This window comes from Panthera onca, chromosome B4, assembly GCF_046562875.1.
Source record: "Panthera onca isolate mPanOnc1 chromosome B4, mPanOnc1 haplotype 2, whole genome shotgun sequence".
NCBI lineage: Eukaryota > Metazoa > Chordata > Mammalia > Carnivora > Felidae > Panthera > Panthera onca.
Genome location: NC_138345.1, coordinates 132,689,437 through 132,714,049, shown reverse-complemented (window position 1 = coordinate 132,714,049; position 24,613 = coordinate 132,689,437). Strand labels below are relative to the sequence as shown.

General features: G+C 42.0%; 2 protein-coding genes across 9 annotated transcripts in view; one reads left to right on the top strand and one right to left on the bottom strand.

Moving 5' to 3' along the window:
* The window catches only part of GRAP2 (GRB2 related adaptor protein 2), a 66,064-nt gene extending 48,158 nt beyond the window's left edge, over positions 1-17,906 (bottom strand). The window contains exons 1-3 of one of the 4 annotated variants that reach the window (XM_060656279.3): positions 17,782-17,906; positions 12,050-12,190; positions 7,955-8,046 (exon numbers count right to left, since the gene is read on the bottom strand). In XM_060656279.3, the coding sequence (XP_060512262.3) occupies positions 7,955-8,033 (79 nt within the window). In that variant the 5' untranslated portion in view covers positions 8,034-8,046; positions 12,050-12,190; positions 17,782-17,906. Of the gene's footprint in view, positions 1-7,954; positions 8,047-12,049; positions 12,381-17,781 lie in introns of those variants that run through there. The other 3 variants (XM_060656277.3, XM_060656280.3, XM_060656281.3) reach the window with 3 other exon arrangements.
* ENTHD1 (ENTH domain containing 1) overlaps positions 17,866-24,613 on the top strand; it is a 104,414-nt gene continuing 97,666 nt past the window's right edge. The window contains exons 1-3 of one of the 5 annotated variants that reach the window (XM_060656272.3): positions 18,348-18,433; positions 20,184-20,305; positions 22,964-23,461. In XM_060656272.3, coding sequence (XP_060512255.1) covers positions 23,059-23,461 — 403 coding nt within the window. In that variant the 5' untranslated portion in view covers positions 18,348-18,433; positions 20,184-20,305; positions 22,964-23,058. Of the gene's footprint in view, positions 17,929-18,026; positions 18,101-18,326; positions 18,434-20,183; positions 20,306-22,963; positions 23,462-24,613 lie in introns of those variants that run through there. The other 4 variants (XM_060656274.2, XM_060656273.3, XM_060656271.2 and 1 more) reach the window with 4 other exon arrangements.

The window sequence follows — 24,613 nt, the reverse complement described above, 5'->3', positions numbered from 1 at the left end:
ATACACTTTGGTGGTGACTATCACAAGCAGGCAGGACTCGGAGAGGATTCCAGACAATATCAAAGGGATTAAGAAAGAGGTTGGGGAGAGGATCTTAGGGTGCCGTGCTAATGCAATGGAGATTCTTTACCCTAGAAAAGAGAAGGCTGGGTACGGCCATTCTTGGGTTGTTCAGCATACTGAATGTTAGCACATAGCCACCCTGGTTGGATGAAAGAAGGCCAATTTACATCTCATGAAGGGGATTTGGGCTTAGGAATGGCGAAGAAGCTTGACTGAGATGGATTATAAGGTATCAACGCAATCTTTAAGACATTTTTCTCTGGAAATTTTACAGTTGAAGAGTAGATAATCTTTCTGAAATGATTTCGGTGTGATGCAGCAGGGAAATGACCCCAAGGACCTTGTAAGCTCTATTCCAGTTCTTCTCCCATGATTTTTCACCAGCTGGTGTCAGGACCTGGCTTGATTCTTGCCTACTGTTCTCCGTAGCTGGAAGCACTTGACCCCTTCCTGCGAGTCTACCGTACTGTAAACTCAGCACTAAGCCTTTTCTCGGTTGGGAGGGATTTAAGAAGCTCACTGTGGCTGAACGCTTGGCTAACTCTGCCTCAGGTCACCCCCTGCAGCAGCCGGGCTCAGAAGTGTCCCAATTCTAGCGAATAGGACTTTGTCTTGCTCCTAAGTCCCTGTTTTACTGGATTTACCTGAAATCCACTGTATCCTCCCAGGCTAACACCTGAAATCCTTTGTTGTTTTCCAGGCCTAACATCATTTGCGGATCATATCTAGTATCCACTCTAGGACTGAAGCTTTGTGTCTCTCCAACCTCCCCCCCAGCTCATCTCTGGTGTCCCGTCTCTGAACCCCATCCCTGTTCCCTAAAGCTGACTGTCTTTGTGCACAGAGCACTGGTGACCATGTGTTCTAGATGTCTCTTTTCACCTGTGGCTGGATCCCCTACTCCCTTCCTCCCATGTCCCTACCATCATCATTCAGGCCACTGCCAGCCTATCTGTTCTCTGGCCGTGTTGTGACATACCACAAAGCTCTATTTTCCCATGGAGTTGTGTAATGTATGGTTGCATGTCTGACTCTTTACCTACAAACTATATACCTCCGTAACAGGTTTTCTCAACATTATTACTATTGACATTTGGGACTGGTTAAATCTTTGCTAAGGGGGCCGTCCTGTGCAATGTAGGATCCTTAGCAGCATTGCTGGCCTCCACCCACCAGACGCTGGTAGCATCCCCCACCCCAAATTATGACAATGAAAAATGTCTCCAGGAATTGCCAGATGTCCCCGGCAGGGAGGGGATATCAAATAGCTCTCTGTTGACAACCCCTGTTCAACAACAACTCAGAAAGTCAAGAGTGTTTTAAAGCCAGTGATATATACTTTGAGAAATAGTTGGATGTATATAAACTCTTTAAATCTGGTAAAATTTTAAGTAACTACTCTAAACTCTTAATCAACACGAAATGCAATTTTACAACTGTATTATGATACAAGACAGATGCTGGGTAAAGTGGGGTGAAAACGCTGTACCGTAGGTCAGTTCTTCTCATATGTTATTGTGCATAAGAATTACCAGGGGAATTTTCTTAAAGTTCAGATTGCGGTTCTGAGGCAGGGTCTGAGACCCTCATTTCTAACAGGCTCTTTCCCCTGGTGTTTGAATAGTTGATAGCAATGCCATAGATCAAAATCACTGGGGAGGGGGAGGGGAGGAGCTCTTTGAATCTTAATGATTACAAGGTCATGAGAGCAACATTAAAATTTGCATTAGAGTGACAGATTAGGAAAATGTGGATGTTCCCTGCACCTTTCTGTAAGAAAAAAAAAAAAAGTGCTCACAAGTGTGAGTTTTGAAATGCAACATTTCGATTAGCTGGAAATTAGACATGTTATACAAATTATTGTGAGTTCTCTGCTTTGGCCGGGAAAGAAAACCTATGATCTGCTAAGCTAGTTTGGTAAGACTTTTAGGGGTTTCCAAAGGTCTGACAGAAACCTAAACTTTAAGGTCTTTGAAGTCCTTATTTTACTAACGGAAGAGGTTGGGGTAAGGATGCAGCTGGGGAGGGGATGGAGAGAGAAGAATCGCTTTAAACCAAGCTTTGCGACCAAACAGATACACCTTATCATGTTTACTCAAATCACAAATAACTGCACTGAAACTGTACTGACATCACAAGGTATTACCATGGCCCCAAATCAGACCACTCAGCTACAGGTTGAAAACAGTTGCAATGAATATTACTATAACGGACAGTGGTAAGCATAACCAAATCTCCCAAAAGCTGCTGAGAGCCTGAAATAACATTTTCCTCCTCTCGCATGATATGCCTCTAAGGAACTTGTACTTAGAGTTTTGTAGACAGCGGACTCACTGTTGTGCATCCTTGGGAAGGAAATGGCCGTTCACATTTCTTCCCAGGTCAGACAGACTGAGGCTCACTTATCTGTCTAAAGATGTAGATTTGTCCAGGGTTGCAGACAACTCACGGATAGGAAGAAGATAATGAAGTCCTGATGCTTTTTGAGACCTGTTCTGGGGGATCCAACATGAGACTAGCTATGCCAGCAACAAATACCTGCTGGGAGACAGTACTAGTTTGCTAGCTCTAAAATAATTTTTAACTCTTTATTTATTTATTTTGAGAGAGAGAGAGAGCAAGAGCTAGAGCAGGAGCAGGGGAGGGACAGAGAGAGGGAGACTGAGAATCCCAGGCAGGCTCTGCTCTGATAGTGCTGACGCGAGGCTTGATCCCACAAATCGTGCGATCATGACCTGAGCCAAAATCAAGAGTCGGTCACTTAACCAGTGAGCCACCCAGGCGCCCCTGAAATATTTTGATAGGTTGTTATCAATATGACTTAGTACGGTAGGGATAAATGTCTTTGCATTTAAACCTCTGTGCCTAGGTGTGTGTGTGTGTATGTGTTTAATTAATAGCATAAGTAGAGAATAAGGAAGATCTGGCTTAATAGTAACGCATGGGAACTCATGGGTTTTAGTTGACCACAATTTCAGTATGAGTCAGCAGTGTGACACAAATGCCAAAAAGGCTAATACAATCTTGGGCCATGTTAATAGAAATATAAGGTCTAGAGCAGGGGAGGCAATGACTCTGTGGTGTTCTGCATTTGCCAGATGGCTCCTGGGGCGCTCTGTCCCATTCTGGGCACCATGATCTAGGCGGGACCTTCAACTGGAGTCCGTCAGAGGTGGGCACTTAGAATGATGATGGATGCAAAATCTCATCATGGGAGAGGAGTCACAGGAACCAAGGATATCAACGTTTGAAGAAGACGATTTAGGGACATAACTGGAAGTGAGAGAAGAGTGGGCTATCTGGGGAAAGAGCCCGAGGCACGGTTTCTAGTGGCAGAAGTAAAATTTCTGGCTCCTCCAGGAAAAAAAAAAAAAAACCATGAGAGCCTTCTCAACGCTTGTCATTTAATATAAGTAAATGGATAAAATAAATGGATCATCAGCGAAGAAGAGCCAGTTCCTCCCCTGATTTCTGTGAAGGATGCAAGTGTGTGCATACATTTATGCCTCTTCATCAAGCCACCTCCCTCTCCTGCAGGTGCACTTCCTCCAGAAAGCTCTTTCTACAAAGTCCTCCTTGCCCCACTTGCTCTGTTATCTCGTTGGCATGAGTTGGGCCCCGTGGTTTTCATTTGCCCAGTTTCCCTAACAGCTTGTATGTTCCTTAGGGGAAAGGAACCATTTTCTTTTGTTTTTATTACCCTAAATGTTCTTGGTACCTCTGGGTGTCGTGAATTAGGGATTGAGGGGATGTCTGCTGACGGTAGCCCAAAGATGAATTAAAGTAACCAGACAGGTAATTTTTTATAGCATCTATATGACAGAGCATTACAGCTTGTTCTCTTGATGATAATAGCACCTAATTGACCCTTCACTTCATGAAATAATTTGAGCTGACAAAGTTGGCTGAGCAGTAAATCTTACTTTTCCCTACATCTTGCATTTTAATGGACTTTATTTATGTATTCATTTATTTTTTGAGATAGAGAGAGAGATTGCGTGTGCACTTGCGCAGGCAGGGGAGGGGCAGAGGGAGAGGGAGAGAGAGAATGTTAAGCGAGAGAATGCCCAGCACGGAGCCCTACATGAGCTTGATCATGACCTGAGCCTAAATCAAGCGTCAGACGCTTAACCCGGTGAGCCACCCAGGCGGCCCTTTACATCTTGCATTTAAAAATAAAAACTGTGTATCCGTGCTGGAAAAAAACCAAAATGTTCTATCTAAGAGCACCATCTGCCTGGCTCCAGGTCTTAGGAATTGCTCTCCAGCTAGGGCATTTTTTTGACTTTACACTTTCTCCTTCTTTGTTTATTTGGGTATTTCCCAGGTACCAGTGTCACCATCATACAAGACCTAGTTAATGAAGTGAATTAGTAGTCTACTTACCAATACTGGTCTAAGAGATAGAAATGCCATAAAAGGAGTTTGACTACACAAGAAAGCACCATCTTATGCATTTTATAAATGAGATATTGCATATTCATGTTATGTCAGAGGTAGAGAAGTGCTTTCGGGGTAACAATGCATGTCACTTCGTAAGTGTCCTGTGTAGCAGGTTAAAGAATGGTGTGGTTTCACTCACGGACAGAGGAGGGGATAGGGCACGGTGGGTCATCCACAAAGCTGAGGAAAGAGCACAGAACATAGGAGCAAAGAGCAGACTGCTCTCATCGCTGGACAGTGTTTCTTCCCACAGTCAATGACCTGACACGCTACTGAGCAAAGTATATACTTCTCGGTACGAAGGTGCTAGAACTCCATTCGCCAGCCTGAAGGTCATTGAGAAAATTCACAAAACAAAAGGACTGAGCAACAGGGTTCCCGATTTCGTGTCTCTGGCTAGTCATCACAAATAAAGATTTGTGGCAACCTTCCTGATGGTTGAGGTGGCCGGCCCAGCCCTGTGGATAGTACTAGGCTCAGACTAGTCCAAAGGCCTAGGGCAGGGCGGTTCCTGCTACGCGGAGCAGACCTTCGGTTCTCAGGGTCTGTCCGGCAACTGACACAGGGAGCATGAGAATTTTCTGCTTGTTTTAGCTTCCTAGAGAGACTCAGAATTAAGCTGGGACTACATCATGGATTTTGTGTCCTTGGCAGCATATGCGACGGACATTTTTTATAAATCTGAAACAAATGCTGACGCGAATTTGTCCTAATTACATGGACCCAAAGATTCTCCAGATATCTCCCCAAGTAAAAGGCTCGGTCACGTCCTTTCTACTTGCAGGGCTTCTGTGTTCAGCGCTGCAGGCCTCTCACGGGTCTCCGATTTCCAAGCACATTTCAGGGACGTTAAAGGAAATAACTCTTAATAATGAAAAATCAGATGGAAGGTTTAGGTCTTTCAAGAGGAATAACCTTTATAGAAGGATAAGGTTTATCAGCCCCAAATAAGTCCATCATCATTATTTATTTCCATATTATACTCGGAACTAACCAAGAGGGATAATAAATAATCGTGGTATGTCTGTCTGAGGCAGAGCACAGAGAGCAAATCCGCTGCGAGGCAGTCAGCCCCGCAGGGAAATGAAGCAACCAGCCGAACAATGAGCAAGCAGCCCACAAAAACACTATTATGTTTATAGCTTCTAACGGGATTTGATATTGCAAAGGGACCCATCGTGACCTGGACACCAGCTTGTGTGACCTCCAGAGAAGGATGAAAGGTCTTGCCATCTATGGCAGGAAAGGTCATTTCCCTCTGTTCTCAGACCCAGGGGGGTCAAGTAGTTCGCAACAGAACCAAAAAGGCTTTGGAGCACATGGTCTAACCTCTCACTTGACTGCGAAGGAAACTGAGGCCCAGAGAGATTACGAGGCCTTGTTTAGAGTCACGCAGGTAGTTTCTAGGAGAGCCAGCATTCAGATCTCCAGAAGCCCATCAAGGGTTCCTGTGTCCCCAGAATGCTGTGCCCGGACCGGTGTCGTACAAGGAGCCATGCGTACCCACTTCACAGCCTTGGTCTTAAGTCTTGGCGGATGTTAGCAAAATGACCTTGAGAGAGTCACTTAAATTCTAGAGCGTTGCTTTTCCCACACTGCAACACTGGAGGTAAAATATGTGGTGTGTCTACCTCAAAGATCAAATGAAATAATGTGTGCACACTCTTTTGAAAGACTTTATAGGGCTCAGGATAAAATAACTTCAGATAAAGGAAAATTTTCTTGTCGAGGATGTATGTGTAGACTCCAGGGGAATTCATGAAACACTAGAAATTCTGTATAAAGTTGCATATGGATGAGTGCTAGACACCCCCTCCCCTTTTTTTAATCTCCCTGAGGAGTTTCTATGGCTTTCATCAGTTTCTAAATGTGTGGCTGACACTCTCTTCTGACCCCTACCTTACCACTGCCAGTAAGAATCTATGCGCTATGGATATCAACATATTTATGATCAACTTCAAAGCTTGACGTATTAAAACTTGACCGTATTCATGTATTTAATGTATGGCTGAGATTTTCCTGCTGGCCTTGGAGATTCCATAATCCGTATTTTTAGAACATAAATCTATTCAGGGGAGGAAAGCTAATCTGACCTCACATTTTGCTCCATAAAAGACGGGAAACCTATGGCCTATAAAATGACGAATAGAAATTTTTTTAAATTGATTAACTTATTTTGAGAGAGAGAGAAAGAGAGAGAAAGAGAGAGTGTATACAAGTGGGGGAGGGGCAGAGAGAAGGTGAGACAGAATCCCAGGCAGGCGGAGCACCATCAGCACAGAGCCCGATGTGGGGCTCGAACTTGGGAACTGTGAGATCATGACCTGAGCTGAGATCAAGAGATGGACATTTAACCCACTCAGCTACCCAGTCTCCCCAGTGAATAGAAATTGCAAATGACCAATCAACCAGGGACTTTGTTGTTTTTTTTTTTTTTCCCTACTTGTGTACCTCCCTCGTAATATTTCCTGGTTATCTGAAAGAGATTTCTTTAAAGCCATATTTAACAAGTGAACTATCTACTTATTATTTACTGAGTTCCTACTGAGTTCTCAGCAGTTTGCTTCCAGTATTTTCCCATAAAGCACTAGACAAAAGACACAAATCATAAACCCTTTGTAGGCTGCCGCATTACGCCCGTGGTTCTGGAAGGCTGAGCGGCGTGGAGAAAAACAAATGAAAAAGTATTATTCATGACCAATTGATCAATTAGGCTGCTTTTCATTAAAAAACATAAAAAGGCAGAACCAATTTAGCAATGACTGTGTTCGAAGTGCATAAAAACATTATTAATGTTGGATTTTTTTTTTTCTCATTTATTCTTAGTTCTCTTTAGAAAATTACACTTGAGAGCTTTCTGTAGGGCAATTGAGGGAGTGGAGAAGACAGTACTGGAACCCTTTTGTAATGCTGATGAAGGTGCAGGGACGAACACTGGTTTTAAGGCCTTTTCTGCATACAGTTCTTTGTTTCAGAAGCAGAGACTGCCTTCTGGAATATCTGAGAGTATGAGATACCCGACCAGGGAAGTTACCTACTTGTAAGACTCATCCATCATCCCATAAAGAAATCCAGTGGGAGCTTTTATAAATTTGACAATGGGTATCCTCCTGTGTTTTAGTGGTAAAATCTTATACGGTACAGAAATGTGGAAAATGAGAGGGAGTTTTTTCCCCTCTTGACTATATCAAAATACCATCTCCTGCCCCAGGGCTCTGCGGACTCATAACTTCCCTCTCGTATTATTCCTTTCTGTTTGCTTCCCTCCTATTCCTACATGGTTCTATATTTTTCAGTTCCTAGTGACATCTTTTGTTGAAAGTTTCTCATACAGAGCCTTAAGCTATGTAAATGAAATAAGTATCCTCATCTATGCTTAATGTACTGTTATCATTCAGATGAACAAAACCTAAAATATATCTTGGCTCCCAGATTTTCGGTTACTTACAAGAACTTAAAACGTGGGTGGTGGTGGCGTGAGGTCCTGTTACTGATTCCCATTTGGTTCCATTTGTGTCACTTCTCATTAAATGGGCCTGTCTTCAGAAAGACACCATTTTAGGGACTTCACATGTATAATTTACAGTTGCTCCTTGAACAGTGTGCAGGTTGGGACACAATCGAAAATCTGTGTATAACTTTTAGGGGCGCCTGGGTGGCTCAGTTGGTTGAACGTCCAACTCTTGATTTCGGCTCAGGTCACGATCTCACAGTTCATGGGTTCGAGCCCCACGTTGGGCTCTGCGCTGATAGCGTGGAGCCTGCTTGGAAATTGTCTCTCTCCCTTTCTCTCTCTGCCCTTGCCCCTCTTGTGTGCACTCTCTCTTAAGCATTAAAAAAAGAAAAAAAAGAAAAAAAAAGAAAATCTGTATTTAACTTTTGACTCCCCCCAAACATAACTACTGATAGACTACTGTTGACCAGCAGCCCAGCCAATAACATGAACACTCGATTACACCAACTTTGCTTGTTCTATGTATCATACACTGTTTTCCTACCATGAAGTAAGCTAGAGAGAAGAAAATGTTATTAAGAAAATCATAAGGAAAAGAAAATACATGTACAGTCCTGTACTGTAGTTATGGAAGAAAATCCAAGTGTAAGTGGACCCGTGCAGTCAAATCTATGTTGTTCAAGAGTCAACTATATTTAGTTTCCAAAACAATGCGATGAGATAGGTACCTTTATTACTCTCATTTTGTAACTTAAGAAACAAAGGCACAGAAAGACTAGCTTGTCCCACCTGGCCCAGGTAGTACCTGGAGGACTGGCCCCAAACCCACAGCAAGCACCCAGTAAATGTTCCTTATTATCGTTGTTGTAGTTGTTACTGCCTGAATGTATGCATTCAATAATACCTGCTATTGTTGCTAAAAATGACGAATTTGTGTGTCTAATTCTTCTTCGAAGTGTACAAAACATGGATACGATCCCTCAGTGGAAGAGTCGGTTTTGGCAAGGATTATCATCTAATGCCATCAGGTGAAGTTTGTTGGGAACTAAGGTGCTACCCCAGCACCAACGGTCACCTCCTCAGGTAACTCGTTAATTGCAAAGGTGGAGAAAGTACCTTTACAACGAGAGCTCCCTGGAGTGAGGTCGCTACCTTGAGCCATAATCAAACTGAGAATCCCAAATAGACGGACAACCTGGCACTATGTGCCTCCTGATGAGATGTGATATGGAGCAGCCTGTAAAAAACGCTTACTCGAAATCTAATCAATGTGTTAGTCAAAGCTTGGAGTTTACAGGAAATACAGGGGGCAGAGGAGTAAATTAAATGACACCATGAGGGAACAACAAATCCAGAACATGGGGCATTCTACAAGATAACTGGTCTAACTCTTCAAAAAAATCCAGTTATTAAACAAGAAGACGTAAAGGCCAATTGCAAAATGTGCTTTTCTTTATAAAAATTAGATCCTACTTTGTTTTTAAAGGTACAGAAGGTGTTTGGAGATCAGATGGTGAAGGTTAGATATGGTCTAAATATTAAATGATATTAAGGAATTAGAGTTCATTTTCTAGGTATAATGTTAGTATTGTGGTTATATAGGAGAATGTCCCTATTCTTAGATGTGTACCCAATTATTGAGGAGTGAAGTGTCATTTTGTCTGCAACTTACAAGTACTTCAGAAAGAAATCCAAAAGGATGGAACACATATGGTAAAAAGATAGCAGTTGGTGAGCCTAGCAGGCGAGTCTAGAGGTATTCGTTATACTAATACTTCGACTTTTCTTTATGTTTGGACAATTTCCCTCACTTTCTTCATAAAATGTCTTACATCGTCTTTGGAGAGCATATAAGACTTTTATCTTCCTGTACTTAGTAATAATTTCTTTTCATTCTCTATAATGTTTGTCAGTGAATGCATATTTAAAAAGAAAAGTGTTTTTAAAAATTGCTTACTGACTGTCTATTGGCTCAAGCTTCTTGAAACCTAATATTAACATTGTTGAAGAGAGCTCAGTGCCTAATACAGGGTCTTAATACATAGCAAATGCCCAATACATGTTTGTAATGCTTACTTGTTAAATTTATTTTGTTCCTGAGAATTTTAAAGTGGCAGGCGAAAGAAAGGAAGGAAGAAAGAAAGAAAGAAAGAAAGAGAGAAAGATGGAGACACATGAGGCTGTGTTGATCCTTTACAGATCAAGATATGCTTTAGCAAATACTCAAAATGGACAAAATGGGGGCCAATCAACCCCATCTTTTGATTCAAATAACTTAGGTCTCAAAGATTCTTGACCAAATTTTGAATTTGTTTTACGAGGGTATGAAAATGAAGAGTCTATCCCTAGGATGAATCCAGCAGCAACTAACTGTTACTTGTTTAAGAATTGGTATTATTCTCTGAGAATCACGCAATTTGTGGGAATCGAGATCAACTTCACCTCTTCCAGAAGGCAGCGGTTCTAAAGGAGATGGTTTCAGGCAGTAAGGGATATATATTTTATATAAAAGTGGAAAGACAATGACCAAGTTTCAAAGAAATAATCCATAATGATATAATTTTGCATTTTCATAGTGCCTTTTTCCCAAGGCACTTAACATCTGTGCGAACTCATTTATTCTTATAGTATCCCAATGAAGTAGGCTCTATGAAGAGCAACTGAATTAGACTTATGAAAGGAATTTCATCAGGACCTAAGATGCAGAAGATATTCAGAAGAATATCATATAAGCAATGGAGGTATTACTCATATTGATATTGAGCAAATTGATAGCCTCCCTCCCCTCTGTGTCAGTAAAGTCATTTTAAAAAAGAACCTATCACAATTTAGGGAAAATAAGATTCCTGTTTACTACATGAGAGACACTCCAAGTCCAGTCTAAAAAGGTAGTTTTATTCAATGACACAGGCCTCTGTCTACAAAAAACAAAGTTCTCGAAAAGAGTCCAAATAATCATTTTTCAAACTTGAAATCTAAATGCACTTAGATGGCTCTAGATTTACATGGTGTTCTTTGTTTACCAGTGGATCCTTTTGTAAAGAGGTTTGCTTTAATATTATGTTATAAACATGAAGTTTTATAGACAATATTGGGTCTACTCATAAGCAGAATCTACTTATATTAAATGTTCTTTCTGAAACCAAAAATAACAAACAAAAAGGTGACCCAACTAAAGAACGAATCAGTCGATGATAAATGCAGTTGTGTAGAACAAAAGTTGCTTCGGCCTGAGGATTCCCACCCTCAGACGACATAACATGAGCACATGCAATCTTTTCCATTGGATTTTTAGACCCTAAACGTTTCCCTCTTAATTTATCTGGGGATGTGTGTTTTCAGTACCGTGCAGATGAAGTTACACATACACTGGTAACAAGGCCTCATTCCAGGCACGTAAACACGGTATTTTTAAGTTAGGGGAATCCTTGATGGGTATACTCAACCCTCATATTCAGGAGCAGTTGGGACAGAGAGCATAAAGGAGTTTGTCTTCAGACTCGATGCCTGAACTGGACACCATCCTAAGGACATGGCACTAGTTATCAATAAAGAGACAAAGATTGACGATGTTCTCTCAAAACCTATTTCATTGTAAAGTTTTCTCTTTGTAAAGAAATCCAAAGTGGTGTTCTTTGTAAAGGGAAGATAAATATTAAGAGAAATAGAAATGTAAGTAAGACAGCAATCCTGGCCCCATCGTGCCAACGTTCACTCATTTCTGCGCAGCCCGTCATCCCCACCTTCAACAGGGATTGAATGCTGACTGTGGAAAGGGAGGATTTCACCTCTGTAATGGGTCTCAAGTCTCTCCCTGGGGTGGCTCAGAAGCCAATTAGTGGAGAATTTTGTGTGCTGGGCTAGGTAAGGAACAAGTTCCTTTGCTGGAAATTGAACCCCATCACCACAAGCATTGAGAAGGCCAAAGATTCACAGACCTTTGCTGATGGACCACAATGTGAAAAAGCGATATTTAGAGAGCCCATGGGATTCATTTTAATTCAATTTGACTCACAGAGAATATGCTGCAAATTGTAAAACTGTTCAAGATCTCTAGAGTATATGGCCCGGTGTTGTATAATGACATACCTTTTTGAAGAGAAGAGGTTGAGTCTATGTCTTGGCTTTGACACCAAGTTAATAGAATCCTCTCTTGCAAGAAGGAAGGTGAAGTCTCACGTCAAAATTACTGCATGTCAGAGTACAGGTCCACCTTGTGTCTTCCAAGGACTGCATTAAAACAGGGTACAAGCTCACAGATCCATTAATAGTGTTTCCTTCTCTGCCTTATTTCTTACTCCCTCCTCCAAACTACCCCCCGTTAGCCCTGTAGTCTGTAGGCAAACCACACAGGAACTAGCAGATACAAGGGCTACAGAGAGTTGGGCGTGAGCCTTAGATTATGCGGTTTTGTTTTCTTGCTGCCAGAGTTGAACTAAAATGCAGGAGGTTCTCTGAAACACTTTTGCTTCTTTTTGCTTGGTTTCAATTTTAACAATTTCCCCCCCGAACAATTATGTTCACATAAGAAAATCTCTAATCCTAGAGATGATCCATCAACAAAGCTGCTGCCGCTCTGAAGGAAAGCTCCCATTTCCTCTTAGTACATTGAAGAATCCAGAGAAAAATTAGGACTTCTTCGGGGAACTTATTTAATATCACCCTGGGATCACTCACAAAGTTAAAATCCCAGCGAAAAATGCTTTCTTAGTACACTCAGCCCATAATATTATTCTTAGTCCGTAACATTACCCTTAATGGGGGGAAAAAAAGAAAGAAAGAAAGAAAAAGAAGCAGCAGTTTTGAGCCAGGATTAGTTCTAACCCCAATTTTGCCAGTCAGGCACGAGCTGGGACTGGTTACTTAGATTTTTGAGATTTCCCTTTCTCCTGAGTTGGTTGGGCTAAAGGACTCCTAGGATTTAAAGATTTTTCACTGACCTAAGGTTGTTGTCACCTTTAGCTTCCTTTGTTCTAACCTTAAAATTTGTAAAAAAAAAAAAAACAAAAAACAAAAAACCCAAACAAACAAAAAACAACGTTCTCCCCCCCCCCCCCATTAGGTTCCCATACCAAGTGCAGCCTGTGAAGGCCTCTTTCTCTCTTTGCTCTTGCTAGAGAATGGATTGCCAACGCTGCATCTTTGCACAAAATAAGAGACGTTGCTACTTGCTACGTGATACCAGTCAGAGTTTAGGGACTGGGCCCAAGAGAAAGAGGGAAATGTTGGCTCACAGGCTCTTCCTAGCATTAATTCCTTGAAGGCTAAGAAGGAGGGAATCATATAAGACTCAGTTTGGGGGCACCTGGGTGGCTCAGTTGGTTGAGCATCCGACTTTGGCTCAGGTCATGATCTCAAGCCCCACGTTCTTTGAGTTTGTCAAGCCCCATGTCAGGCTCTGCGCTGACAGCTCAGAGCCTGGAGCCTGCTTCAGACGCTGTCTCCCTCTCTCTCTGCCCCTCTCCACTCATACTCTGTCTCTCTCCCCAAAATAAAAATAAGTATAAAAAAATAATAAGAAAAATAAGACTCAGTTTGGAGTTCTAAAATTTAGACTCACGCTACATTATGAGATGATATCCTTTTTTAACTTTTCGCCCCCTTGTACCTAAATCTTGTTTGAAATTTCCTTTTTTTGGGAGGGGGAGTTCTCCTTGGTTATAATTGCTCAGCAATTTTATTGAAATGGAAAAGAAGAATCTGGTTTGGAATCATCAGCATATTTTGGTCACAGTAGGTGCTCAATAAATATTTATTGAATGAGTTAAAGGAGGTCATTTGCTATTCCCAACTCCTTAATCCAGGATTTTCTTTTTGTTAATGCAAGCTTGTTAAATAATGCAAGTTGTGTCTGATCAGAGTTCCCACTATTTCCACAGGTTATTAAGATAGAATTTTAAAGGTAACAGCAGGTCATGGACTTTAGAACAATAAACATCTCAACGTTGGCCTTAGTGTTCTTCAGACTTCATGGTCTAAGGACCTTTTTGGATTCCATCATTATACCCAGTAGCTTCATAGCCAGTTTTCAGACACTGAAATCCTCTGGTCACAGTCCTATCCCAAGTCAGTGGTTTCAAAGTTGTTGAACAGTGAGAGTGGGAAGGAAGGAGAAAAGACAAGTGGATAGACAAGTGGATACTGTAGGAAGTATCAGGGTGTTTTCAGCTTGCACTGTAATGAGGAAGCTGCTTTTCCACAGGGTACTACCCCTCGGGGAGCAGAATAGAACCCTTTCCCTTACAAGTGTGGGACGGAATGCAGAACAGGAAAATCTCAAAAAAAGAGAAGTTATTTCAATAGTAAGTAATGATCAACAGACATGTTATAGAGCATATTGACAGGAGAGTGAGGCCACTCTACTGATCTATTTCATGGATGCTCTGTAATCGAGCAAGTGCAAAGGCAGAAGCTAAGAATAAAGACTCTAATGCGAGAATGCTGGCACAATCCTGGGACACTCCGAAAATATCAGCAAAATTGGGAGGATTCAAGAATATGTGAAATCTGGACTTCTCCATAATAGAGAAATTTTCTTTTAAAACCATACTCATTTTAAAAGTTTCAGCAGTTCCTTTTGAGGGGTCATTGTTAATATCAGAATTTCTTGTACATAATTATGTTTAACTTACCTTTATGGTAAAGGGTGTACTCATGCAGTAGTACAGATTCAGACATTCTCTTTCCATTCATTCAGTAAATAAAGTTTGAATACCCACTCTGCATTAGGCCTGTTCTAAGTGCTGGGAATATAGCAGGGAACCAAACATAGTCCTTGCCCTCCTGGATCTTACCTTCTGTCAGACAGAGAAATAATTACATATATCAGATGGTTGTACTACTATAGAGAATCATAAAATGAGGCAAGGGTTGGAGAGAGTGTAGCTGACGTTGGGGGGGCGGGGGTTGCAATTTTATTGGGAGATCAAAGGACGTTTGAGCTAAGTCCAGAACAAAGTGAGGGAGCCAGGCTGATGGCTCTCTGGAGAAATAGCTTTTGCAGGTTTAGGGACCGGCAAGTGCAACGCCTTATGGTGGGAGCGAGCTTGATACAATGAGAGAGGAGGAGAGGAGTCAGGATGGAGGTGAGAGAGAGAGCAGGGGCCGGAACACATAGGACCTTGCTGGTCATAGTTTTATTCTGAGTCAAACAGGAGCCGATGGAAGATTTTGAACTGGGGAGTTACATGATCTCGCTTGGGTTTTAGGCTTTAGAAGCATCACTCTGATTGTTGTGTTGAGATTAAATCATAAGGGAGCAAGAGGAGAAGCAGGGAGGCCAGTTAGGAAGCTACTGCAAAAGTCCTGGCAAGAGAAGCCAGCAACTTAGGACAGGTGGTAGAGAGTGGAGGTGGTGGGAAATGTGTGAATTCTGAATATACAGGGTGACCACAAAGTCTGGAAACATCAATGTTATTACTTTCCTGTGAATTACACTGTGGCATTGATGAACCATTTATCACCTACCAACCTCATATTACCCAGACTTGGTGGCCACCCTGCATTTAACGGTGAGCTGATGATAAGATGTGAAGTCTGGGCGACAAAGAGGGGTGTCAATGGTGACTCCAAGGTTCATGGCCTGAGAAGTGAGAAGCAAGGATGTGTCATCACTGAGATGGGGGAACAAGCTTGGAAGATCCAAAGTTTGGTTTTGGACATATTAAGTTTGAGATGTCTATGAGAAAGACCAGTGGGGATGTCAAGATAGATATGAGTCTGGAGGTCAGGAGAGGTTAGTGCTGGAGATACAAACTTGAGAGTTGTTGAGAGAGATGGAATGTATTTAAATTTATGAAACTGGATAAAGCCACCCAGGGAATGGATATTGATAGAGAACAGACCCCTTCAAAGTTGAGAGGTCAGAGAAATGAGAAGGAACCAGCCAAGGAGATGACAAGCAACGAGATCCTAGAAACCAAGCGAAGAGAACTGTTCACTTTTACAAAACTCCAAGTTCAGGGGGGAAAAAACCACACCAAGTCATAATTGTAAAACCGTGTATTTGGTGAGCTACAGTACTGCACCTAAATTATGGTGCCCCCAAATGGAAGAAAGCAGAGAAAGGCCTCTCACATTATGTCACTTTAATGAAGTTAATTCCACTAGGTAGAGAACACTTTACAGTTTTGCTGAGCCTAATCAACTCTCTTTCAAAGACATCCGAAGATCCATTCCAAAAGGAGGAAATGAATGGGTTTGAAAAGGAAAAACTGGGATCCAACCTTTTCAAACTGCAACAGGTAGACTTGTGACTGAGAATGTCAATGGAGGGACGCCTGGCTAGCTCAGTCGGTGGAGCATGTGGCTCTTGATCTCAGGATTGTGAGTTCGAGCCCCACATTGGGTGTAGAGATTACTTGAAAATAATATTAAAAAAAAAAAAAAGAGGGGCGCCTGGGTGGCTAGGTCAGTAGCCGTCTGACTTCAGCTCTGGTCATGATCTCGCGGCTCGTGAGTTCGAGCCCCACATCGGGCTCTGTGCTGACAGCTCAGAGCCTGGATGGAGACTGCTTCGGATTCTGTGTCTCCCTCTCTCTGCTCCTCCCTCACTCATACTGTCTCTCTCTCTCAAAAATAAATAAACATTAAAAAAAAAAAAAAAAGAATGTCAATAGAGCTCAACATCAAAGACCAAAAATTGGTCCTTGGGGTAGAGGAAAGGGCATAGATTGGACACTGAAAATTTGGGTCAAGTTCCAGCCAAACAGCTTGCTGGTTGAATATCTCTGGGCAATTTGTGTAACGTATTTGTTCCTTCAAACTCAGCTCAAGTTCACCTCTTCCAGGAAGACTTCTCTAATTATGTAGATTTAGACAAATCCTCTTTTTACTCCCCAAACATTTTTATCACAGCAACTTATTATAATTGCTAATTTATTTTTGTCTTTTTAATTAGACTATTACTTCTTTGTATTCCCATAGCTCAACATCGTGCCTGGCCCTTAGCAGGTGCTCAATAATGTAGAATGAATGCATGTTCCCCAAACTCAACTTCCTCATTTGTAAAATGGAATAATTATACCTACTTTTCAGAGTTCCTTTGAAGTTTACATAAGATATGCCTAGAAAAAAATCTTCATAAACTATCACTCACTATATAAAATACTTGCTGTCTGTCCCCCACTGTTTTATAGAATAACAGCTTAGCATGGCATTCAAGGCCCTGAACAATCTTTCTAGGCTACCTTTTTAATTTCCCTCTGGCTACTATCCTCACTCCTCTAAATGATAGCCAGCTAAGCAATATTATAAACACACCAGCTTCTTTCATATCTCCTGCCATTTTATATTATAATTACCTACCTACGTGTCAGTACTGATCGTGAGATCTGTTAAAATAATAATTATGATTGAAGTCGTAGGAGCTAAAAACAAAGTTACTTTCATCTGTGAAGAATTTTGCTATTGTCTAAGTCTATTCCCTCCATCCTGGCGGAATATTGGCATAGTCTTTGAAAACATGGGCTTGATTATATTTTCAATGCCTACCAGGTAGGATCACCTAGCAGTATGGACAAGGTCTTTCATGACCTGACTTTCCACTGCCGTTTCATCTACCTTTGCTGTTCCACAAATAGCCTTTGAGAAGCCACAGGAACTGCAGGACTTGCAGTCTGACCAAGATAATAGGCTCTCTCAGCTTTCAAGTCTTTACACATGATGTGTCCTTTGCCTCTAATGGGCTCCTCCACTTTGTCTATCCAGTGAACTCCCTGTCATCCTTTAAGATTCTGATGCAAAGCTTTCCGTGAAACCTGCCCTTAAATACACCTTGGCAGAATTAGATGCTCTCTCCTCTCTTATTACCAGATACATACCTTGTCACAATCCTCTGTGACGGTGCCTGTCACCTCCACTAGTCTGTAAACTCAGGCAGCATTGGACTCATTCTTCCTCTCTGGGTCCTTTCGTCCTTACAGCTTAGCGGGATCCCTGGCACGCAGTGGGCGCTCCGTGAAGATCGGGTGAATATTTCAACGACTGCGCGTCAGCGGTACCCGAAGCCCTCACTGGAGGCACTCTGTCACTGCCCATCACACACACTGCTCTTTTCATCCCTGGAAAACTACCATTATTACACTCCTTTGAGGTGGAGATCAGCTGCGGGTGCCGGATCCAGTCAGTTAAAATACATCGGTAACACAAATTGTAAAAACTTCTCTTTGAAAGGAGGAATAGGGCAGCATCATAGCCCCATAGGTTGTTAAGTGAAGACATTTGCCTTCATCCCACTTGATAGCCCCAAGTTGGATCATTTTAACCCCTCCCGTCCCTTTTGCTGGACGCCCTGGGAGCAGCGGGCACCAGACCTCCCACAAGCCGGAAGTGAGGGGCCGGAAGTGAGGAAGCGGAAGTGGGGAAAGGCATGGGCGCTGGCGCCCGGCCGCAGGAGGCGATCAGCGTGGGAACGAGGGGCTTGAATTTGAGCAGAAGTAGGCCCCGACGCTGGTGGCTGGATCTTCCCCTCAGGTAGTGGATTCTTGTTTGTGGGTGCAGGCGGGCATGGAGGGGCTGCTCCCTGCCTCCTGTCCCAGGCCGGTGCCGTCGCTGTGCGGGTGCGGGCGCGGGCGCTAGGGGGCCGAGGCCACCATGCTTTGCGTGAGGGAAGGCCCCCGCTGTGTGACGCCATCATGTCACGCCCTTCTTCTAGAAGCTTCTGTGCGGCCCAACCTTCCCCTCCAAGTAAACTGCGGGCTCGCCGACGGCAGTCAGTGGGCTGGTTCAGCCGTGTGACTCCATGTGACTTAGGGCCTGCGTCGCACGCAGTGGTCGTTCTGAAGTGGTTGTTGAATGAATGAAGAAATGGATGCCAAGGAAAGACCCCGTCTACAGGAAGCTGATTCTCTCTCAGCCTTCACCCTTCACGTTCAGAATTCTTTCTGGAGCATCTCATTTCTTCTTCTCGACAGTTCTTTCTGTGTGGTGATTATTCTTTATGCTGCAGATGAGGGAACAGGGGCTCAGAGAAGTTGTTGAGCCTTGATTAGGGAATGGCAGAGCAGGACCTCAAATCCAGGCCTTTGGAATCCTAATTAATGAGATGAGGTATGCGAGGCGTGAGTACATTGTGAGCATTCGAAAACGAGTAGCCCTTTATTCCGGGAGGGGTCTGTGTCTTGTGCATCTTCCCCCCGTTTCTTAGAATGGAGTCTGCTACATGGTAAACTAGAAAGCTAACAGTTGATTGAATTAATGAACATACAGGAGGGCTCCAAAAAGTTGGTTTCTCTGCCTCTTGCCGTATTCTTCCCATCGAAATGGTAACACCTCCTAATGCCATCTTGGTATTCTCTGCAGTCACTCACCCATGACAGTCTTGTCCAGAACTTTTTTTTTTCTCCTGGGTAAACTTAAGTCTATAGGCAGAACCTATAGCACTCTCTTCGTAGCACTACCCTAAATGGATCTTTCCAGATGCCGCTTGCGCTCAGCCTCTTCGATGCTGCCCTTGTTATTGTCCTAGGTCGTCGGGTATAGTCCCTTTCGGCTTCTCCATCCCTTGTTCTTGATTCTGACATCCAAAGAGTTTTGAAGACCAGTTTTTCCCTCAACTCATTTGGCCGCAAGACCTGAATTGAAGCGAGCCATTTGTCTTTATTTATTCCAAATACGAACAAGTTTTTGCAGTCATGTTAATGTTTGTTTGTTCCGAGCGCGCCCCCCCCCCCCCCACCCCACACCTTACTGTGGTTATCATGTGACTTATGGTACAGGCACTGCATTACCCTTCAAAAGTCTAAGAAAAAACCTTGGGTTTGAATTCCATAATGTCCCTTGATAGCTTACAGGATTTCCTGTTGTGATCAAGGTAAAGTTGGGGGAGGAAACAGCGTTTGCCAAAGCATTGTGGAAGTGGGCAACTCTAAGAAGAGAACCAAGAGACCTCATCCCGTTGTTTATTTTGGAATTATTTAAGGAAAAAAGCCCCTTAACCAGACACTGGTTTTTGCATGTTGGGATCATGTTTTAGATTTCTTATGTCATCCACAAAGCAATACAAATGGTAGATACTCAAGAAATACTTACTGATTAATTTGAAAAGATTTGCTCCACACTCTAGGATTTTACTTGACAGTTACAGGACTGTAATATATTTTTCGAAATATCGTGTTCATAATCCAAAACTGCGGAGCCAATGCGGGTTTATCCCAAAGCAGAGTCACTCAGTCATTTGGGCATTCACTCAACACCTGTTTCTCGAGTATCTACTATGTTCTAGGTACCTGTTGGGCAATAGGATTATACTGCCTTGTAAATAAGATGGTCATGGTCCCTGCCGTCACGGAGCTTCTAGTCTGGTGGTGAAGAAAGCAAATGACAAATGCACAAGTACAGATCGTGGTAAGTGCCGTGAAGGAAATAAACCTGGTGCAGAAAGAGTATCTGGGAAGATCTAAGTAGTTAGTGTGCTTGCTGAAGGCCTCCCGGAGGAGGTGACCCAGCTCTGTGACATAGAGTATCTTACTTCCCTCCGTTTCTAAGTATTCTAGAGGTTAGGGTAGCCAGACAACCAAAATTCAGGTGTGTAAATTTACCCTCTCAGGCATCACTTCTGTCTCAGATGTCGTATCACCGTAATTACTATCTCAAGTCTCTGATGGTGTGAGTAAACTGAACATTTGCATGTAGTCCGGTGTCTAAAACACATAAAACCAACATACAATTTACAACTAACACCAGCTGAACTTGTTAATCTGAAAAGAAGCCAATAGCAGAATGGTGTCTTACATATTCTCTGGTCGTGTCATAAAGTACTAATGCATTAGTAAAATGATAGTAATTCACCTAGCCAGACTTTTTTCTTCGGGGTTTTACTAATGGTTGGGAATGTATTTAATTTCAGTATAATGTCAAGCACCTCCATTTTAAACTGCCCTATTGAATTGAAGCCAATTATTTAGATACTTTCCTGGGGCAGAAAATTTATTTAAGAAAGCATTTTTCAAATGCAATTTAGAGAATATAGGAAAACCTAAAAAATTAGAATTTTCTTCCTCCAAAATATAGATAGGTAGCTAGACAAAAAAAAAAGGAAAAACGAGCGTGTTTGATGACTGTTGTTCATCAGCAGGTTATGATTCTAACAGGTTTGTTTTTTTTTTTTTAATAGACTTGTGAGGAAACAGATCAATATTTGTTGCTCTAAGCCAGTGTCACAGTGCATCTCTGCATTGACTGAGCTTTGGTAGAAGGGAAAAAAGGACAATAGAAAAAGAAAGCCCTCATGGTTGAAAATTTTAATAGCTTATTGAAACACATTATAAATCTGGTTTTTGCTGCAGGAATGAGTCAGATAAAAATGCCTGTGTTTGAAGTGCAAACAAGAGAGAAAATCAGAAAATTGTAAAAACACACAACTTATTGTTTTCTTCCTAGGGTTGATGATGGTCAATTAAATGTTAATATAAGAGAAATGTTAATTAAACTGATACATTTTCTATCTTGTGTATTTGAGGATGTGTTGTACTTTTACCAAAAAAAAAAAAAAAAAAAAAGTTGATTATCCCCTTCTCTTATTTTTTGAAAAAGAAGGGATAACTCATTTAGTTTGCTTCTGAAAATTTATGTCTTCCTTAAATACACACACAGAAATTGATCAAACCTGAGCTGGGAGTTGTGAAGGTCAAGGAAGAAAAACAACACTGAAAACAAGACAAATTTGTTATGGATTTTAATGTTTTTCTTTTGTGTGTGTGCCGTTTCTCTAGTAAAATCTGATTATAGATCGTTGAGGCTTCACTGGCTCTGGATGCTTGTCAGGGCTCAAAATCAATTTAGTGCATGATCTCGGTGGCCATCGGTGGTGAATCACCAGGGAAAATGCAAACCAACTGACCCACCTTAATGCAAAGCAATGACAAAGGAGGAAGGGAATGGTTTCATGTGAGCTGTGAATTGATCAGAAGCATCATTTAAGGTTTTGGGGCTGCAGATCTCAAAACCTTAAAACCATTTAAGGTTTTAGCGTATTTTGTGTCAACCTCAGTGGGCACGCTTTGTGCGCCCTTGTTCTGGGATCTGACAGATCCCACTGATAATCACTCCACGTTTTAGGGAAGTTGTTACCCCATTTGAATTACACTATTGACATTGTTTAGTCCTAAACACATACTTCCTTTACTGAAGCCCAGTAAAGAAAGTAATTTAACCTTTTCCTTGACCTTATTAACCTTACACATGGGTCGAGGGTACCCTGAGTTAGATGTGGAGTCTGCTGAGGTGCAGCTCCTTGCATTAATGGTCCACAACCCTCCCTACTTTCAGATTAACAAGAAAGCAGAACATATTTAGATCTGATTCTAGTGACTTGTAGTTCTAAGAAGAATACAACCACAGGGTCACTTGATGACGCTAAGACTCAGTCGTTAACCATCTTAATTACCTTTGGGACACACTATTTTATACAAGACAAGTCTCAAGCATGAGATGTCAGAGCACAAGTTCCATTTTCTTTGTTTTTAATGTTTATTTATTTATTTTTGAGAGAGTGAGCGAGCAGGGAACAGGCAGAGAGAGAGGGAGACACAGAATCCGAAGCAGGCTCCAGGCTCTGAGCTGTCAGCACAGAGCCCCACGCGGGGCTCGAACCCACGAACCGTGAGATCACAACCTGAGCCGAAGCCTGATGCCTCACCGACTGAGCCACCCAGATGCCCCCCCAAGTTCCATTCTCTGAAACTGACTTGCCCACTGTCCATGTAATGCTTTAAGATAATTTTATTTCTGGCCAAAGAGGTTGAGTGATTGAGTGAAAATTTTCTGCAGAAACGTTTAGGACTAAAAACACCACCTGTATTTCTTCACATAATATGGGCCAAGCCCTCATGAGAGATTTTCCCATACAGCTCCTAGGAGAATTTTATATAGTGCCCTCAATTCTGGCTCCTGTAAGTGAGGGGCTGATTTCTAAGTAAAACTACATTTCTCACACTGACTTGGTCTTCTGTAGACTTCTCAGAAAAGCTTTCACTTACCTATTTTTTGTGCTTTGCTTTGCAGGAAATTGATGCCTCGTCAAAATGGAGATTAATCATTTGTGTTTGGGAGCAGCCGAACTGGGGGCCAATTACCTCTCAATTTTATAAACCAATTATATGAACTCCTTTTCCGTTGCTCCCACCCCCATCCCACCTTCAAACTTCTTACCGATGGCATTCAGGAGGCAAGTGAAAAACTTCATGAAGAATTACTCAGATGCCGAAATAAAAGTCAGGGAAGCAACTTCCAATGACCCTTGGGGTCCTTCTAGTTCTCTCATGTTAGATATCAGTGACCTGACTTTCAACACAATTTCTCTGTCAGAGATTATGAATATGCTATGGCAGAGACTCGGTGACCATGGGAAGAGCTGGCGTCATGTGTACAAATCCCTTACGCTCATGGATTATCTCATCAAGAATGGATCAAAGGAAGTTATCCAGCATTGCAGAGAGGGGTTCTGTAAACTTCAGACACTAAAAGATTTTCAACACATAGATGAAGCTGGAAAAGACCAAGGTAAAAGCAATGTCTGTGGTGTGCCACTAAAGATTAGACGTTTGGGAAGGGATCGTTTTGAACCAGGAGCTGGGGGAAAGTTATTCTCAAATGTATTAGCTCCCTTTCTCTGGGACAGTTACAGTTTCCAGAAGACTTCGTGTTGACTCTTCAGTGCCTTAGAGAGCAATTTTCTTTCAAAGGAATGTGTAAAACTAACACACGTAAGGTTCCCGATAAAACGATAGCTCGTAGAAGATGAACAAAGTGAATAAAACAGGAAGCATGGCAGCTTGGTGTAATAAGGTCACCGTAATTCACAATTATAACTGGACTGGAATTTAGTCATAAATGTAAGGAAGCGTTTCCACAGACTCCAGAATCCTCAAAGACTATCTAGATGGAAGTATAGGAATACAAAAATTTAGGTCATAAAATAATTTTGTCGGGGGTGGAGGAGGAGGTGAAGTAGGGAACAGTTATGGGGAATACCAAACTGAGATGACTTGGAAACGTCTGGTATTCTGTAATGCTAAAAAAACCAAGCATTTCCTCCCCATCTAATGTAAAATTATAATTAGCATTTAAAGTGAATAGTCTTATGAATCATGAGAAAAGGATACAATTCAGTGCAGTCTTTGTGTGAAGCATACATTTTTAGAATAGACCTTTTTTAAGAGCAGCTTGAGATTTAGAGAAAAGATTTACAGATTTACACAGAAAGTACAGAGTTCCCACATACCCTTCGCCATCGCACACACTGCCTCTCCAGTTAACATCTCGCATTAGTGTGGTACGTTTGTAACAATTGACTAATAACCAGTATTAACACGTTCGCTAAAGTCCTTTGTTGACCTTAGGGTTCACTCTTGCTGTTCTGTTCTGCGGGTTTTGAAAAACGCACGTCGTGTACCTACCGCTCCAGTATCATAATAGTTTCACTGCCTTGAAAATGTCCTGTGTTCTACCTGTTCCTCCTTTCTCCCCTGCCTGGGACCCTTGGTAGCCACTGATCTTTTTATTGTCTTTATAGTTTTGCCTTTTCCAGAATATTATGTAATTGGAATCATATACGATGTAGCTTTTTCAGACTCCTTTCTTTACTTGACAGTCTGCATTTAAGATTCTCCCATGTCCTTTTTATAGCCTGAGAGCTCGTTTCTTTTTCTTTTT